The 18,255-nt window shown below is 51.1% G+C and overlaps 1 protein-coding gene across 2 annotated transcripts in view; it reads right to left on the minus strand.

Moving 5' to 3' along the window:
- Window positions 1–1,113: 1,113 nt before the first annotated feature.
- The window catches only part of SF3B3 (splicing factor 3b subunit 3), a 33,776-nt gene continuing 16,634 nt past the window's right edge, over window positions 1,114–18,255 (minus strand). For both annotated transcript variants that reach the window (XM_088446230.1, XM_088446229.1), the window contains exons 9-26: window positions 18,077–18,242; window positions 17,886–17,981; window positions 17,623–17,695; window positions 6,408–6,559; window positions 6,139–6,294; window positions 5,897–6,052; window positions 5,596–5,739; window positions 5,349–5,471; window positions 4,370–4,524; window positions 4,067–4,241; window positions 3,465–3,670; window positions 3,231–3,387; window positions 3,018–3,143; window positions 2,700–2,912; window positions 2,277–2,375; window positions 2,049–2,192; window positions 1,836–1,940; window positions 1,114–1,676 (exon numbers count right to left, since the gene is read on the minus strand). In XM_088446230.1, the coding sequence (XP_088302356.1) occupies window positions 1,536–1,676; window positions 1,836–1,940; window positions 2,049–2,192; window positions 2,277–2,375; window positions 2,700–2,912; window positions 3,018–3,143; window positions 3,231–3,387; window positions 3,465–3,670; window positions 4,067–4,241; window positions 4,370–4,524; window positions 5,349–5,471; window positions 5,596–5,739; window positions 5,897–6,052; window positions 6,139–6,294; window positions 6,408–6,559; window positions 17,623–17,695; window positions 17,886–17,981; window positions 18,077–18,242 (2,587 nt within the window). In that variant the 3' untranslated portion in view covers window positions 1,114–1,535. The remainder of the gene's footprint in view (window positions 1,677–1,835; window positions 1,941–2,048; window positions 2,193–2,276; window positions 2,376–2,699; window positions 2,913–3,017; window positions 3,144–3,230; window positions 3,388–3,464; window positions 3,671–4,066; window positions 4,242–4,369; window positions 4,525–5,348; window positions 5,472–5,595; window positions 5,740–5,896; window positions 6,053–6,138; window positions 6,295–6,407; window positions 6,560–17,622; window positions 17,696–17,885; window positions 17,982–18,076; window positions 18,243–18,255) is intronic.

An 18,255-nucleotide genomic window follows, 5' to 3' on the forward strand; every position in this document is an offset into this window, starting at 1 on the left:
GGAGAAGTAAAGGGACAGGTATAGGCTGACAGTAAGTAGAAAAAAGACAGACAGGCAGCACTAGCAAAAGTCACATACCATGCAGGAAGATATACTCACTGCACCTTTCCACTACAATCAACCTGGCCAGATTCAGTGTCTGGGAGGGCTATAGTGCTGTGTACACTGTCCTTGTCGGGGGAGAGGTACACAGGGGGACCGGTCCGCGTGCTCCCTGAGAGTAGAGTATCTGCGCTGCCACAGAGAAAATGGCTGCTGGAGACCTCAGAGGAGGAGTGGCCGTGTAACTGCAGCTCAGCGACGCCAGACTACGAGCTGAAAGGCGCACTGAGCTGAGGAGCCGCTAGACAGGGAAGGCTTCCTCCCCTGGCTAGCATATTAACCCCCGGGTTGCCGGCATCCCGCTTGCCGCGATATTAACCCTGGTGGTCTAGTGGTCTGGCGGGGTATGCCTCCGCTGGAGGGGGGGCCCGCCGCCACTGCTAGCGCCCCCGGTCTGTCCCCTAGACCGGGGGCATGGGACTGCATTTGAAAGGAACCCGCGCACCACCGCTAATCAGCGGTGCGCGGCTTACCTTAATCTCCCCGGCGTCTTCCGGCAGCAGTCCCGGGGGAAGCCAGAGTCCGGCTAGTACAGACTCTGGCTTCCCCCGCCGCGATCCCCAGTTCAGTGCTGGCGTCGCGGCGCCAGCAGGGAGAAGGAGCGGCAGCGTGGGCGTCTGTACAGACAGCCCATCGCTGCTGCTCTGGAGAAAAAAAACTATAGTCAAAAAATTTAACTAAGTTAAAATAAAAAGCTTTAGGGGGCTGCTCCTGCAGCCCCCCCCCCCCCCGCATGGTGACCCGACTCCGGCCGGGCACCATCTTAAACTGAGGTGCCTGTGGCTCGGGGGCGGGGTATAGGGGAGGTTGGACCCAAGTGCATCCTGGGAGCAGCTGAAAGCTTTAACTCCGTGGTGCCCGAGGATCCAGCTATACCCCAAGGTCACCCTGTGGACCCCTATGGACCCTGAAGTAAAAAAGTATCACACTGATCACCCTTCATATAAAGAATGCTGCATTCTGGTGACCTCACAGCGACCAGCCTCCTGCTATAGAACACGTACAATCAGCCATTACTAAACATCCTTTATTGGCTTTCAGTCACAGGTTCCAGGCAGAAGGCGCCACGCCTGCAAATATGACGCGCTATTAAAATGGAAAATAAAAACAAAAAACACATACAAAACTATATATACACAACGTTGGATGCGGCAGGATTTAATGCACAGAGAGGCCGCTAGTTACTGTCCACTGGTTCTACATTGGCCAGACAAACTGTCGTGCCAACCAACCACCACTTATGTCACATGCTGATCCCCCGTCCATAGAGAGTCCAGTATGTCCTCCGAGGGTTTCCAGGTCATACTCCGCCTCTTGCTGACGTAGTGCAGGAACTTATGTCACAACCATTATTTACAATTGCAAGCACGATGGCAAAACAGGACAAGTAGAGCAGAGAGTCACAAGCGCAGAGACAGGACATGTCTGGGCCGCTAGAAGGCATAACGAGTCCGGATATCCTCCAGCTTCTTGGAGACCTCCGGGGGCGTCCTATCTAGCTCCTCGGCCACGCTCTGCTGCTTAACTGGCTCCATGGAATTGAACTGCTCACACAGGTCTCCATCGATCACATTCTGGGGGATTGAAGAGAAACCAAAGTGAAAACGCAACAGGGACCATCACAATCACCCAATAGATCACAGGTCAGTACTGCCCTCTAGTGGTAACATTGCGCATTGCTCAAAAAGCAGTCACCGAGGAATCGACAGGTTTTCCATATAGCGCAAACCCACCTTGACGGGGAAGTAGTAGGAGCGGAAGCTTAGGTGGTCTCGCCCACAGATTGGGGGGTGCTCGGAGCGGAGGTGCATTTCCACATGCTGGAAAAAGTCGTGATCCTGTGGAGAGAAGTGGAAGCATTAGGTGGATGAAATGGATGTGTCCACAGGTGAATTTATAGGGAGCAAACATCTACGATCCCTACACATTGTATCACACAATCGTACCTCGTGGGAAGTAAACGGGACGAGGATGCCGATGCCACCAGACAGAGTGGTATAGACCAGAGACTCGGATCCGCCAGGAATGAGCGTGGTCTTCTGCAGTGACAGAACCGTCTCCCCTACGTGATAGTTCATGATCACCTCCGCCTGCAGGAAACGCGGCATTAGGAGCCATTTTCCCCATACACAGAAGACCCTTCAACAACGCACCAACGTCAGAATACAAATTACCTTCTGGGACGCTCCATTGAGGAGCCCCCTGTCCCACAGCGCCTTGTTACCGGTAGGATCTTCATCAACGTCATCGTTTATATTAGGAGGCAGCCGAACCTGTGGACAGAGGTCAGTCACATCTGTATTTGGTTTTATTTGGTCACTCTACCCCTAACCCATAGCCATCCTATAGGTTTCCCCCAGCAAATCATGTTTTCAGGATCTCTGTGGGGAGCTAATTTCTGAGCCAAACAAAGTTGATCAAACTCACTGGTCTAGAAAGAAATCCTGAAATCATGACCTGCTGAGGGGTTATAATGTATTAGCCATCCACAAGAAACTTAACCAAAGTCCTGTTTGTTCCCCAGTATTTTACAGGTTACAGCACATCTAATGCGGGTGACCTGTGAGCTGTAGTGCAGCAACGTAACCAGAACTCACCACACAGATATTCCCAAACTTGTCCGCCCCAGCGACCGTATCATAGTCCAGCACACAGGCAGTGGTCACCCAGCGGGGATGGGTGTCATCAGCAAATATAATCAGCTGGTTCTCATTGCGCTTATACCGCGCCCACAAGAAGCTCTCCTGTACGTCCGATACAAGGACACGCTGGCCGATAGTCTGGATCCCCACAATGAAGTTTGCAATATGCTGTGAAATGAAACAATTGAGAATAATAAAACATCTCAGTGAAAGGCGCAGGCGATGGGTCGCCCCTGCAGAGGGTCCCGTTAGGTGGATGAGGCCCCCACTCACCTTGTTCTCACATTTACGCAGAAGTTTCTTCTTTCCCAAGTCGTAAATTCTCAGCAATTTACCGACCCCTATCAAGACTCGCCCCTGAAAGGGCGCGATGGCGGCAGGAACCTCCTCCACAGGGGTCTGGTCAGAAAGAAGACAGAGCATTCAGTACGATACAGCACAGCGGCGGCTGACCTGCGCTCCGGTACTCACTGGATCTCTACAAACCTTATGTACAAACTCCAACTTCTCGCCATTGTTTACCAGCTTGTAGGTATAAACCAGACCCCCGGCGACCGAGCGAGGGTTCAGGATCAGGTCTTTAGCCACCCCGACCAGGACATACCAGTCATCCCCGGTGTTACTGAACCGGCACACGGCCACACTGCAGAGAAGAGAGCGCGGTTTTATAGTCTAGCAGGGATTACGTCACACAAGTCAGTAACCGGGAATCCAACCAACCTGAACGCAGCCTCATTCTGCTCCAACTGTACCAGGTCCAGGGTGTTCCCCTGGATGGCATTCATCACCCTGATAACAGACGCCCACTGGCCATTTCCAGCTTTCGGGGCTCCAAAGATGGACTCCGGTAAATTCTCATTCAGGAACGCCGCGGCCATCTCAGCCGCCAGCTCCCGCTCATCTTCTCCGGCGGCCTCTACCATTTCCTACAGCGAATAACCAACAATGAACGCAGATCTGTATACACCTACAGGAGACCGCACCTGCCGGGGGGCACTTACTATGGTACAGCCAGCTCTGCCTTCAGCGTTACCAGCGCCACAGAAACATGTTCTCAAAACTTTAAATTCTTAATTTTATTTTAAACGAATTAGTTTATTTTTATACTTGAGCTCATCACTATCTATAAATATATTTTCATTCCATTATTGGCCAAAATACAAAAGCAAACCTGGGGGGGGGGGGTTTAATAACACACAGCCCATCTCAGGCCAGCGCGTCCGTACCTACAGAGCAGGGGAATTGGGAGGGAAACGCCAGCTAGCGCCTAGACGTGCTGAGTAGCAGGACGCCAGACTGCGTACGGCGGCCCGTGCACCTACCTCCGCCATCTGCTGCTTGCGTTGAGCTTTGGTGGCCTCAGTGTACGCATTGTGATCCGTTTCGATAACGATCAAGTTGTTACTTTCAGGGTGGATAACAAACTTCCGTGGGGTGTACTGGAGAGGGAAAGCCACTTGGTTAAATACTGCTCCCAACTTCTCCAACGCCAAAATTCTGTCACAAGATAAATGAAAATTGAGTAACACACAATAAATAAAGTTGTCCCACATGTAACTTGGCAATAAACGCAGTTTCCAACCAGATAATCAGCTCTTGATCCAAGACGACTCCATAGGACTGACCTCAGTGTGTTGGTTGAAATTGCTACAATTCCTTCTGGACACTGTTCAGATGCGAATCCGGAGGCGTATTCCAGGGTCTCGTAGGAGAGGGGCGTCAGGTGGAAGCGGGACTGGTAGGAATAGCTGAGCCAGGAGCGGCTGGACATGGCCAGGACCTGAAATTTCACCAGGAGGTACAATTATTATTTATAATGCTCCACAGAGACAGAGAGTATAACAAGTCGTGCGCAGAAAACTTATGCGGATAGAAGAGGGATACAGAGCGGACATGAGACAGAGGGTCGTGAGGGCAAAGCTGAGGCAATAGGACCTGGTTGTGCCCATAAAGATTGGTACAGATCTGGATAGAGTGCAGAGATGAGCGAGAGCGTTTGAAATACTGAAGGTTGGGGAGAGTCTGGTCAGGTGTGGTAGGGAAGTCCGTTAGTAAGGAGCAGCACGGGAGGAGTCTATGGGAGGCTGGGATGGGTAGTAGATGGAGCAGAGGATTCCCAGACCCTGGGATGTGTTAATCTGGGTACACACCATACGATGGTGCGACCCATTGACGGAGCAATGCGATGCAACGATACACTGCGCTCACCTTACACACTGCACAATCCGGCGTACAACGCAACGTTACGCGGTGTATTTAATTGCGCAGTGCTGTTCATTGCATTGTCCAGTCTGTCGTGCAGAACAGCGGGTAAGACGATGCGATGAACAAAAGCCAGGAATAGAGTATCAGGGGCGTACACACTATATGGTGAATGATCTATTGTTCTGCGTTGGAACGGTAGATCGCACAATCATATATAGTGTGCGCCCAGCGATATAGGAAAGTGCTCCCAAAGAATAGCTGGTATAAGGTCATGGTTGATCCTGGCATAAGTTCACAGCAGACATTTGTAATAGGGACTGTAAAAGGTGGTGACCCCCAAGTCCCCATTTTGTGATACAGAAGCCCTTATCTTGTGTCTGGGTTCTCCTGTGTACTTACAGCCTCTTGTCCTTGCATCCTGACACGGAACAGCTTGACCGGTCGTGATCCCAGATATCGGGTTCTGGTATCAGACAGGTCACCGGTTACTGGGTCCAGCACGGTTCTGAGCAACACCCCATTCTGTAGAGAGAGTGAAGTGTTACATGTGTAGAGACATCCAAAGCGAACACACGGACACAGAACTGTATGGGCCCGACAGAGTGCTGGTCTACGTTATAGCAGCTTACACACAGATATTTCTCACCTGCAGCCCAATGTTCAGGTACAAGAATCCAATGGAGCCGCGTTCTCCGAGCTCGTCCTGTCTCTCAGTGCCTCCCATCTCCACTATACACAAGGCCTCGGGCTGGGCAGGAAGAGCCTGCATGCTGAGTGGCTGCAGACAGTCCTGGGGGCAGAACAATAACCTTGATTATCCTATTGCCCTTTAGTGCTTCTGTGCTCGGTATGTTCTAGGATACAGTTCTGTATGTGCGCTAGCTGGTAGTGGTCAGCCATGGATGATGCAGAAGTATAATCAGCTAAACAATAGGGCAGAAACCTACCGATGGGTCCAGAGAGATGATTCGGACAGTATTATCCACAAGTCCCACGGCCAGAAAGCGTGATCGCTGCTCCCCAGGAGGCACGTTAGCCAGGCTCATGCAGACCACGTCAGCAGACATTTCCTTCCTCTCCGTGTACTCGTTCAGCTGCCCGGACTACACCAGTAACACAAGGAACATTGGTGAGAAACAGGATATAGGCCCAGACAACAGGGCGTAGAAAACAGAAATGCAGGACTTACGGGGTCCATCTCGAAGTACACAAGCTCCCCCCCAGTAAGCGCAATCACCACCTGGCGCTGGTTTACGGCGCACTTCACAATCATCTTCTTCCCAGGTGTTTTCCACTCATTGACTCTCTTGTCTGCGCGAATGTGCCGGATACCATCGGGATAGACCTGAGACGGAAGCACAATAAGGAAGAACGCTTAATAACCATAAAGTCCATGGGAGATTGGTATGAAACACGCTAGTACGGCACGCAGGTCACACAGCAAGACAGGGAACACACCTGTACCAAGGCGTCCTCTCCTAGCAGAGAGCAGGACAGGGTTGGGGTTGTCCCAAGGAATCCAGAGTCTGTCACTTCTTCCACAGTTTCTCCAATGGAGAGTACCAGGGTGGCGTTGACGAAGGACACAATGATGTAGGCGTCGTACTCATCTGCAAGAGGGAAAGTCAGGAACACAGTAAGAATAAAGGGGAGCCATTATTTGCTGCACCCCACAAGGTCATTATCCCTGAATACACATCAATACAAACGTATTTCCTTGGTCATTCAGATTAGCTGCAGTTGCACCTGGGGAGTCATTAATGCTTCATAAGGGGGCAGCCAGCCGTATACAGCTCTGGCCTTGTCTGATGGAAGCCTGGGTACAGCCAATTAGAATATAATAAATGGGGGCAGCCAGCTGTATAAAGCTCTGGCCTCGTCTGATGGAAGCCTGGGTACAGCCAATTAGAATATAATAAATGGGGGCAGCCAGCTGTATAAAGCTCTGGCCTCGTCTGATGGAAGCCTGGGTACAGCCAATTAGAATATAATAAATGGGGGCAGCCAGCTGTATAAAGCTCTGGCCTCGTCTGATGGAAGCCTGGGTACAGCCAATTAGAATATAATAAATGGGGGCAGCCAGCTGTATAAAGCTCTGGCCTCGTCTGATGGAAGCCTGGGTACAGCCAATTAGAATATAATAAATGGGGGCAGCCAGCTGTATAAAGTTCTGGCCTCGTCTGATGGAAGCCTGGGTACAGCCAATTAGAATATAATAAATGGGGGCAGCCAGCTGTATAAAAGCTCTGGCCTCGTCTGATGGAAGCCTGGGTACAGCCAATTAGAATATAATAAATGGGGGCAGGTCTAGGGGGCAGCCAGCCGTATACAGCTCTGGCCTTGTCTGATGGAAGCCTGGGTACAGCCAATTAGAATATAATAAATGGGGGCAGGTCTAGGGGGCAGTCAGCCGTATACAGCTCTGGCCTTGTCTGATGGAAGCCTGGGTACAGCCAATTAGAATATAATAAATGGGGGCAGCCAGCTGTATAAAGCCCTGGCCTTGTCTGATGGAAGCCTGGGTACAGCCAATTAGAATATAATAAATGGGGGCAGCCAGCTGTATAAAGCTCTGGCCTCGTCTGATGGAAGCCTGGGTACAGCCAATTAGAATATAATAATTGGGGGCAGGTCTATGGTGACGGCTGTGAAGTACACAAAGTGCTGGTGCAATGTAGACTGTGCAGCATCCAATCAGACGGGCTCTCTCATTCTCTTATATACACAGCTATGCAAGTAACATGGCACGTGTGTACACATTGCACCACCACGCCCACGCTGTAACACGCACAGAGCAGCTCCACAGCCACTAGGACCGAGCATCAAGGAGGAGGAGGATTATAAAGGAGAATAGGTGGCCGGTACTCGGTAAGAGACGCCATCACTGCAGGAGAGGCTGTAGGGTATTATACCGATTCCTATTATTCTAACCACATGGGCCACTATATCGGCAAGATGGTTCTGGCAGCCATGGGGGGGGGGGGGGGGGGGGGGGGCTGTTCCCGGACGTATTACATGTGTGGCTATAGGGAAAGGAACACAGACTTGGGGTCCAGGTGTAGAAGGCTGTGTAACACTTCCCTGACCACTGACTTATCTCCCCCAGGATACATGGCCTCATACCTGCATGAAATCGCATCACAATACATTGAACCATCACATGAAGCCTTTAAATGTAACAAATAGATTTATATTATCTAGGAGGACAAGAATGGTGCAAGTTAGTAATTCTGGGCCATACAAAGTACAGGTTAATGGTTGGAAATGTCGGTTTCTATCAGTATCCAGGAACATATAACATAAATAGACGCTTCTACAGCCCGGCTTCAGTTACTATTAAACATGGCCGCCATAAAGCCGGGGGAGGCCGGGAGAGGTCATCAGCGGGGATAGGACTCATACACACCTGCGTGTGTGGAGGGGGGTTATACCAGCACCTCCTCCACCAGCAGCCACCTGTGGAAGAAAAAGAGAGGCTTGGTATTGGGAGGGTGTATCGCCAAGTACCAGCCAGCGTTAGTATGAGCTGTCAATGTATGGACGGAGATGACATGAATCAAGAACCTCACAATTTCACCTTCCAGACACAGGAAACCTGGGCTAGGACAGGGCGGAGAAAGTGGCCATCATTTTACTAGGCCTGGCAGGAGGCGATGGGTACCATGCACTCGCTCAGCATCCAGATACACACACTGGGGTAACGTTCCCTGCGCAAGTAGTAATGTCACCACCAAGTTATTGTGCCACCCCAAGTTACTAGTCTATCTGCACTCAGAGCCACAGGCGTAACCGCCATCAGCGTCTAGTGCCACAGGCGTAACCGCCATCAGCGTCTAGTGCCACAGGCGTAACCGCCATCAGCGTCTAGTGCCACAGGCGCAACCGCCATCAGCGTCTAGTGCCACAGGCGCAACCGCCATCAGCGTCTAGTGCCACAGGCGCAACCGCCATCAGCGTCTAGTGCCACAGGCGCAACCGCCATCAGCGTCTAGTGCCACAGGCGCAACCGCCATCAGCGTCTAGTGCCACAGGCGCAACCGCCATCAGCGTCTAGTGCCACAGGCGCAACCGCCATCAGCGTCTAGTGCCACAGGCGCAACCGCCATCAGCGTCTAGTGCCACAGGCGCAACCGCCATCAGCGTCTAGTGCCACAGGCGCAACCGCCATCAGCGTCTAGTGCCACAGGCGCAACCGCCATCAGCGTCTAGTGCCACAGGCGCAACCGCCATCAGCGTCTAGTGCCACAGGCGCAACCGCCATCAGCGTCTAGTGCCACAGGCGCAACCGCCATCAGCGTCTAGTGCCACAGGCGCAACCGCCATCAGCGTCTAGTGCCACAGGCGCAACCGCCATCAGCGTCTAGTGCCACAGGCGCAACCGCCATCAGCGTCTAGTGCCACAGGCGCAACCGCCATCAGCGTCTAGTGCCACAGGCGCAACCGCCATCAGCGTCTAGTGCCACAGGCGCAACCGCCATCAGCGTCTAGTGCCACAGGCGCAACCGCCATCAGCGTCTAGTGCCACAGGCGCAACCGCCATCAGCGTCTAGTGCCACAGGCGCAACCGCCATCAGCGTCTAGTGCCACAGGCGCAACCGCCATCAGCGTCTAGTGCCACAGGCGCAACCGCCATCAGCGTCTAGTGCCACAGGCGCAACCGCCATCAGCGTCTTGGGACCAAAGGCGTAACCGCCATCAGCGTCTAGGGACCAAAGGCGTAACCGCCATCAGCGTCTAGGGACCAAAGGCGTAACCGCCATCAGCGTCTAGGGACCAAAGGCGTAACCGCCATCAGCGTCTAGTGCCACAGGTGTAACCGCCATCAGCAGCATCTAAAGCTTCGGGGAAATAATATAACTAAAACAGTTACTGAAACCCATCTGCAGAATATTGTTACGTAGGACCCAGTAATGGCCCAACCTGGCGGGTTCACGTGGCATCTGCCATAGTCAGTGGTGGGGCCCTTGCACTTGCTGACTATGCGTTGTGTACAGACAGGAGGGGATCTGCCCACTACGGCAGAGGCAGCTTGTAGCACACGCACAGTATATTGCCCATCTGCCAGCAGGAGCAAGGAGAGACAGTCACCTCCTAATCGCGGCACACATCGGGAACCCGTCAGAGTACAGATCAGGAACATGTTACTGCTACGATTCTGCTATTGTGTAATTGTTCTTTACAGGTCATTAAGGAACTTAGGGGTCTATTTATCAAGCAGTGAGAAGTGTGGAGAAGTGAACCAGTGGAGAAGTTGCCCATAGCAACCAATCAGCTTTCAAGTAGCATTTATCAAGTACAGTCTATAAAAAATAGGTAGGAGCAGATTGGTTGCTATGGGCAACTTCTCCACACTTTTCACTGATTGATAAATAGACCCCTTATAAGTAACACTGCGCTTAGTGACCAAATGATGAAATGGAAGCGGAGGATCACCATGTAATAAGCACAGTGTATATGTATAACCGCCTATCACACGTGTTATTGCAGGATCACCATGTAATAAGCACAGTGTATATGTATAACTGCCTATCACACGTGTTATTGGGAGGATCACCATGTAATAAGCACAGTGTATATGTATAACTGCCTATCACACGTGTTATTGCAGGATCACCATGTAATAAGCACAGTGTATATGTATAACTGCCTATCACACGTGTTATTGGGAGGATCACCATGTAATAAGCACAGTGTATATGTATAACTGCCTATCACACGTGTTATTGCAGGATCACCATGTAATAAGCACAGTGTATATGTATAACTGCCTATCACACGCGTTATTGCAGGATCACCATGTAATAAGCACAGGGTATATGTATAACCGCCTATCACACGTGTTATTGCAGGATCACCATGTAATAAGCACAGGGTATATGTATAACCGCCTATCACACGTGTTATTGCAGGATCACCATGTAATAAGCACAGGGTATATGTATAACTGCCTATCACACGTGTTATTGGGAGGATCACCATGTAATAAGCACAGGGTATATGTATAACCGCCTATCACACGTGTTATTGCAGGATCACCATGTAATAAGCACAGGGTATATGTATAACTGCCTATCACACGTGTTATTGGGAGGATCACCATGTAATAAGCACAGTGTATATGTATAACTGCCTATCACACGTGTTATTGGGAGGATCACCATGTAATAAGCACAGTGTATATGTATAACTGCCTATCACACGTGTTATTGGGAGGATCACCATGTAATAAGCACAGGGTATATGTATAACCGCCTATCACACGTGTTATTGCAGGATCACCATGTAATAAGCACAGGGTATATGTATAACTGCCTATCACACGTGTTATTGGGAGGATCACCATGTAATAAGCACAGTGTATATGTATAACTGCCTATCACACGTGTTATTGGGAGGATCACCATGTAATAAGCACAGTGTATATGTATAACTGCCTATCACACGTGTTATTGCAGCTGCATCTCAGATACCACAAATGTCTCATATTTCATTGTATATTCTGCTAAAACAAGAGATATGGTAAGAACTTACCTTTGTTATCTCTGTTTCTACGAAGTCCATAGGGTCCACAGGGTTGACCTTGGGGTATAGGTTGGGAACCAAATCCGGGCACCACGCAGTTAAAGCTTTTAGCTCCCAGGATGCACTGGGTCCACTCTCCCTATAACCCCACCCCCAAGCCAGAGGCACCTCAGTTTGTAAGTAGCCAAAGGCCGGAGGAGGAGAGAAAAAGAGAAAACTGGAACACTCAATAACCATACTCACCGAAATGGGAGACGGAAAACCGGTGACCAGCCACACAGCCCATATGAAGCCAGGTGCGTCAGGGCGGGCGCCCTGTGGACCCTATGGACTTCGTAGAAACAGAGATAACAAAGGTAAGTTCTTACCATATCTCGTTTTCTACTTCAGGGTCCATAGGGGGTCCACAGGGTTGACCTTGGGGATGTCCCAAAGCAGTTCAACCAAGGGTGGGGACGCTCCTGTGCTGAGAGGAGAATCCGTCGCCAAAAAAGAAACATCCTGAGAGGCAAAGGAAACCAATGCCTAGAACCTTAAAAAGGTGTGGACAGAAGACCACGTGGCCACCTAGTAAGGCAAAACAGCCGAGGCGCCACAGCGAGCCGCACACGAGGGTCACATGGCCCGAGAAAAAACAAGCATCAACAACAGGAAGGCCTACCCATGGGTAGGCCCCTGAGGAAGACCTACGAGGCCATCCAAGCCAACATTTGGTTATAGGCCGGCCATCCTTTCCTGTGAAAACCAGAAATCTCAGACCACCAATAAGGAGTCCGATTTCCGTAAGGAACCTGAACGGATCACATAAATCCAAAGAGGCCAGACCACAGTCAATGAGGCCACACCAGCCGAGAGGACTGGGGACAGAATGGCCGTACCACAAGTTCCAGAATATGGAACCTGAAAACCACTAAGAAGAAACACAGGGCGAGAGCAACTCCCACCCTGACATGATGCCCTCCAGAAGAGGGAGCCACATGAGAACGCTCCCAATTCAGACACTCTCCTGGTTGATATAAACACCCTGAGAGAAAGAGAGAGCCTAAGCAATAGACCATGTAATGGCTATCACAACCAGCGGTTCCATTGACTGTCCCCGGAGGTAACGAAGAACCACTACTTACTCCCAAGGAGTCCCTAGGGAGGACAAATGGAGGCATAATCAAGAAAACACTCCAAAGGATGAACTGGATACCAGAGTGAAGCAATTCCATATCTTAACCATACTGACAGTGTAGAGATCCGCACTGTCAGGAAGACCAGGCCAAGTGTGAAACCCAAGCCAGCTGGAAGGAATGCCAGAATATCTGGAAATCCTGGACACCGGAGGATTGTATCGACAGGTACAATACCATAAGATTTATGGCTGCCACAGTTTGTGGTAGGTCCCAGCAAAAGCTGATCCATGTGCTCTAATCATTCCAACGATGACAAAGCCAGGGAAGCCGTAAGACCACTGTAAGGACACAGTCAAAGACAAACGACCCAGGTCCAAGGCAAAACCAAGGACCCTGAGACAACAGGTCCGGGCAGTGAAGCATCAGGGATGGAGTATCGATGTAGAGACTCCGAAGATCCAAGTACCCCTGACATCTGGGGCAATCAGGAGCCACCAGCAGGAAAGCATCTCCGTCTCGATTGAAAACACTTCCAAAGACCTCGAGGAAGAAGGGAGACCGGAGAACACAGGTACACAAAGTGGAAGGACCACTTCACCGACAAAGAGTCGCTGAAGTTTGCTTCAGAATCCCCAGAGCTGAACTGTAACACCATAGTGTGATAAAGTCAGAAGGCCATGAGGGTCACCTCAGGGGGGCCCCCCCTGCTCACCAGGAGATGAAACCTCTCTTGGGGAAGAGACTAGTCCCCGGGATGCACGTCGTGACGGCTGAGGACTCCCGCTTCCCAATGGAGAGCTCCTGAAATGAACGCTGCCGAGATGGTCGGGAGGAGACCCTCGGACTATGTCCGAATATGTGACATACCTGTCATTGCCACCCAACGAACAGTGTTGCTAAAAAGGAAGCCACTGTCCTGACCCTGTCGGACTGAACCTTTTCAGGTTCACCGGGAAACAAGAGTTATGCCAGAGTAAGTTAATTGACAGGGTGGAATCGACAGACGTCCAACTGCACTGAAAAGGATTCGATCCAGACACTGTCCCTAGCAAAGAAAACCCTGGACGAGATGGCCATAGCCACCCGGACAGGGACCGACTTGCCTCCGGAGAGAGCATCATCGTTTGAACAGTTATCCGACAGAAAAAACTCATTCCATCTGGAGATGAGCCAATTATGGAAAGGTCTGGAATGGAACTGAGCCCATTCCACCATGCATCCCAGAGTGTAAAGACATCTGTCGACTGTGCAGATAACCATGTACTCCTAATGGAAGAGAGGAGATTCCGTCTTACGCCAGAAGAATTCTCAGATTCTGAGAATCCAGCAGGGATCCTAGATGAAGAATACCCAGAGAGGGATGCAGGGAGGACTTTTTCCCCGTTGATTAAACGTCTGCACCCCGAAGAAGCCACAGTCATCCTGACCTGACCGTAAAGTACCCCGGTGATCCCGCTAAGAGCAGGAGGCCGTCCAGGTACAGGAGCATTGGGATATACTGAACAGAAGAACTGTCAGAAAATCCAAAACGCTGGTAAACCCCTGTGGGGCTGAGGACAGTCCCAACAGGCAGAGCCCGAAAAATTGTAAGTGTTGCTGTGATACAGCAAACCTCAGCCCATGCTGAGGAAAGGTCTCTGTAAGTACCCGTAGGCACGCGTCCTGTATATGATACCATAAAGTCCCCAGGTTCCAAACATCGTATGATGGAGCATAGGGATTTCCTCCTGAGCCCAGGTAGCTTTAGGAACTGGCTCAGGGAATTGAGACAGAGAATAGGCCAAAGAGGACCATTCAGCCACCGCACCAGAAAGAAAGCAGAACAACCAGTCCCTCACTGAGATAGTGGGGATGGCCTAATTAGCTCCGCTTACCGCAACAACTGCATAGCTTTCTGGATCTGTAAGGCCCTTGTAAAGAGGGCGTACCCTCCTACCCACGTAGCCGCGGCAACTTGACACTAATACCGGGCGAACTGAGAAAATCGGTATCTCCCAGTTGTAGGCCTGTCCCGTCAGACTGAAGAGATATCCGTAGGTTCAGAAGCAGGATCGGCTGGCAGTCCAGGCCTGCTCGGTACTGGATATGTCGGCCCTTGTAGATGCCGACAGTCTACGAAGAAACAGACCTTTAGGCTGACCCAGAGGACAAAAAAGACTTAACAGACTTAGTCTGAGGCCTTGTAGTGTGCATAGCTGAAAGCGGTAAACTTGTCGTTAGTAATACTGCCAATGTTACTACAATCTTGTCAAGGTCAGGACCAAACAATATCAACCCTAAAGATGGTATCTGCACCTCTGCATTCCCAGAGCGCAGCCATAGGGTATTACGGAGGATACAGTCGCAGCCGGAACTCTGAAAGTTAGGAGACTGGTATCCAATATAGGCATTTCCACCTATGACAACAGCATATATTACGTGAGCGACCAAATACATTTGAACCCCCGACGTGTTGGAGGGGAAAAAACGTTACAAATGCATCAACCCAATATGCAATAGTATTAACCAACCATGCTATAGCCATGGTAGGATGGGTAACAACTCCTGAAAGCAAGTATACTGATTTCAGGCAGAGTTACCACCTACGGATCCGAAGAATCCGACCACGCAGGAATGGGAGGCGTAGTAACGTCTGTAATCAGACGAGTAACACGCCCATCCCCCCCAGGAGGGGCTCGTGATGACCCTCAGGGAATTTGGGACAGGAGGCCAAACACTGTTGTAACACCTCCTATCTGGCAACAGCCAGAGTCCTGCTATGCGATCCACCCGCTAGTCAGCAACAGGTAACCCGAAGGCACGCAATACTGAGGGTGTATGATACAGGTGCAGGTCAACATTCACTCTAACCAGAATGGACCTGCTACCAGCCCTAAAGCAGGGATAATAATACCTGAAATAGGCTTCCCCCCGTGTAAGAGGGAAAGAGCCCCGAACAGTACCCAGTTCACGGCAGAGCCAACTGGGAAGTAACCACAGGGCGTCCACCACGCCAATTAGCGTTTCGTAGAAAACGACATCCACCCAGGGTGGCTGTTGTGGTAATCCCTGCAAGGGGAATGACAGACTATTGTGGCACCAGGGGGAATTCATATACTGCGAAAAACCCCTGCAGGGAGCGGTAGTCTGTGTCACAGGGGAAGAGTGCAAGAAGCTGCGAGATACCCTGAGATGAAAAGGGCAGTACGGTGAAGTAACCCCAAGTGAGGTACAACAATGGGGCCCGCCCGGCGATCCGCAATTGAGAGGATCCCGAGAAAACAAACCGCCCAAGGGGGTCGTGAAAGAGGCCGGCACCAGATGACGCCACATACAGAACCCTTTATGAGTCAAATCCTCCGCACTAACACCTGCAGCACATGACTTGCAGGATAGTAAAAATGGGTGCAGTATAACGCTCTATCTCCTGGTCAGACATATCTGACCAATCTTGGCGGAAATATTAAGCAGCACTATACTGGTCCAGACTGATGCCAAAAATTAGCTGCAGGGACCCATTTTCAGCGTATGCAACACACAGTTCCATCTAAAATATGGCAACGTGCAGCACGCAACAGTATGTGACAAACCACACAAATATTAACAAGTATATAAATGTGAGGTCTCAGAACCACCCTAAGTACAGCTGTATTAGGGCAGATAAAGAAAAGGGATAGATATACACTGACAGGTGAGAGAATAAAGTACAGTCAGCACTAGCATAAGTCACATACAATGCAGATATATACATATATACATAAACATGTCATATAATATACTGCACTATTACACTGCATTCAACTGCCCAGATTCAGTGTCTGGGAAGGCTACAGCGCTGTGTACACTGACCTGATGGTGAGGTACGCAGGGGGACTGGACTCACTGCCATCCTGAGAGATTTCTGCTGCACCACAGAGATAAAATGGCCGCTGGAGACCTCAGAGGAAGCGTGGCCCAAGGGAGGAAGCAGCTCAGCGACGCCAGACTATGGATTCTGAAAGGCGCGCTGAGCTGAGGGGAGGAGCCGCTGTAACAGGGAAGGCTGCCTCCCCTGGCCGGCTATTAACCCCCGGGACGCCGGCTCCCTGCACCGATCGTTAAGTCCCTGGTGGTCTAGTGGACACACGGGGTATGGGGGGCCCGCCGCCACTGCCGGCGCCTCCGGTCTGTCCCCTGAGACCGGAGGCACAGGACTGCATTTGAAATGCGCGGATCACCGCAAGCGGTGATCCGCGACCTTACCTGCTCCCCGTGGATCCGGCAGCAGTCCTGGGCGCCCGCAGAGTCCGGCTAGTACAGACTCTGGGGTCCCGCTGAGATCCCCAGATCTGTACTGGCGTCTCAGCGCCAGCGGGGTGACGGAGCGGCAGCTTAGACGTCCTATGGACAGTCCGACGCTGCCGCTCTGAAGAGTTCAAAGTCCATGAAAAAACTTTGTCCCTAAAAAAATAAAATAAGCTTAGGGGCTGCTAATCAGCTCCCCCTGCGCTAACGGTGACCCGACTCCGGCCGGGCACCAACTTAAACTGAGGTGCCTCTGGCTTGGGGGTGGGGTTATAGGGAGAGTGGACCCAGTGCATCCTGGGAGCTAAAAGCTTTAACTGCGTGGTGCCCGGATTTGGTTCCCAACCTATACCCCAAGGTCAACCCTGTGGACCCCCTATGGACCCTGAAGTAGAAAGTGAATTTGCCATTTGCACATAATGGTGCCAGTCACTGTGTGGGCTGTGAGCAATGTTATGGACCATGCAGCCTCCCCAGTCAGCACTACAGACTATTAGGATGCAAGTAAAGTGAAGACTCGTCCTTTGTGGGGCATGTTAGTGTAACAGGATGACACGCAACGGGCGGTGCTTTGTGCCTTCACCGACAGCCATCAGCTCCTTCCTGCAATGTGCTCAGATCTGGACGTTAGTTAGTGTAGAGATTAACGTTCCGCCCTGTAGAAGGACACATGACCACCCCCATGTGACATATCAGGATGCCTATCACTGGTACAATATAGTCCCCAATCAGATTACCAGCCCTATACATCAGGTGAGCGCACTACATACCTTCTATATGTCTCCTCACTGTCCACACAGCGTTGGGGTTACCGGGCAGCTCCGAGACGGCCATCTCCGAGACCTAGACAGAGACAGGAGAGACTTTTACTCTGCTGTAATACTACATTCCTGCCCCCGGGTGTTGTCACCAGGGTGCCCGTCAGACTCTGCTGTATTCCCCATGTCTGGTATCGGAGAAGAGACATGAAAACATCATCACGTTGTGCACACAGCCGGGAAACCTCAACATAAACCACAGGCTCATTTCTCACCTCAAGCCCGTGTCTCAAGACCCTGAGAGAGGAGCGTGGACCCCGGCCACAAGCCACGTACAACTGAGGAGTATCTTCATTGGCCAAGTCAGCAATCTAAGCAATGGACAGAACACACAGTAAGCTACAGACCACCCAGCCCTTCACACCCAACACAGCTCACTCCGCAGAGGCGTCAGACAGTCACCCACCTGGCAGCACATGATGGGCGAGAGACTGTCCTGCTCATCAACCAGCACAAGGTTCTTCAGGGGGCGAGGCTGGAAGAAGAAGGTGTCACCCTCCTCTAGGGGCATGGCGGAGGAGAATTCCGGCTCCTCGTCGTCGTCGCCCAGGTGAGCGATCTGGTAGAGGTAACTGCGGGGACAGA

The sequence above is a fragment of the Taudactylus pleione genome, unplaced genomic scaffold (genome assembly GCF_031769625.1).
Source record: "Taudactylus pleione unplaced genomic scaffold, aTauple2 ptg000394l, whole genome shotgun sequence".
NCBI lineage: Eukaryota > Metazoa > Chordata > Amphibia > Anura > Myobatrachidae > Taudactylus > Taudactylus pleione.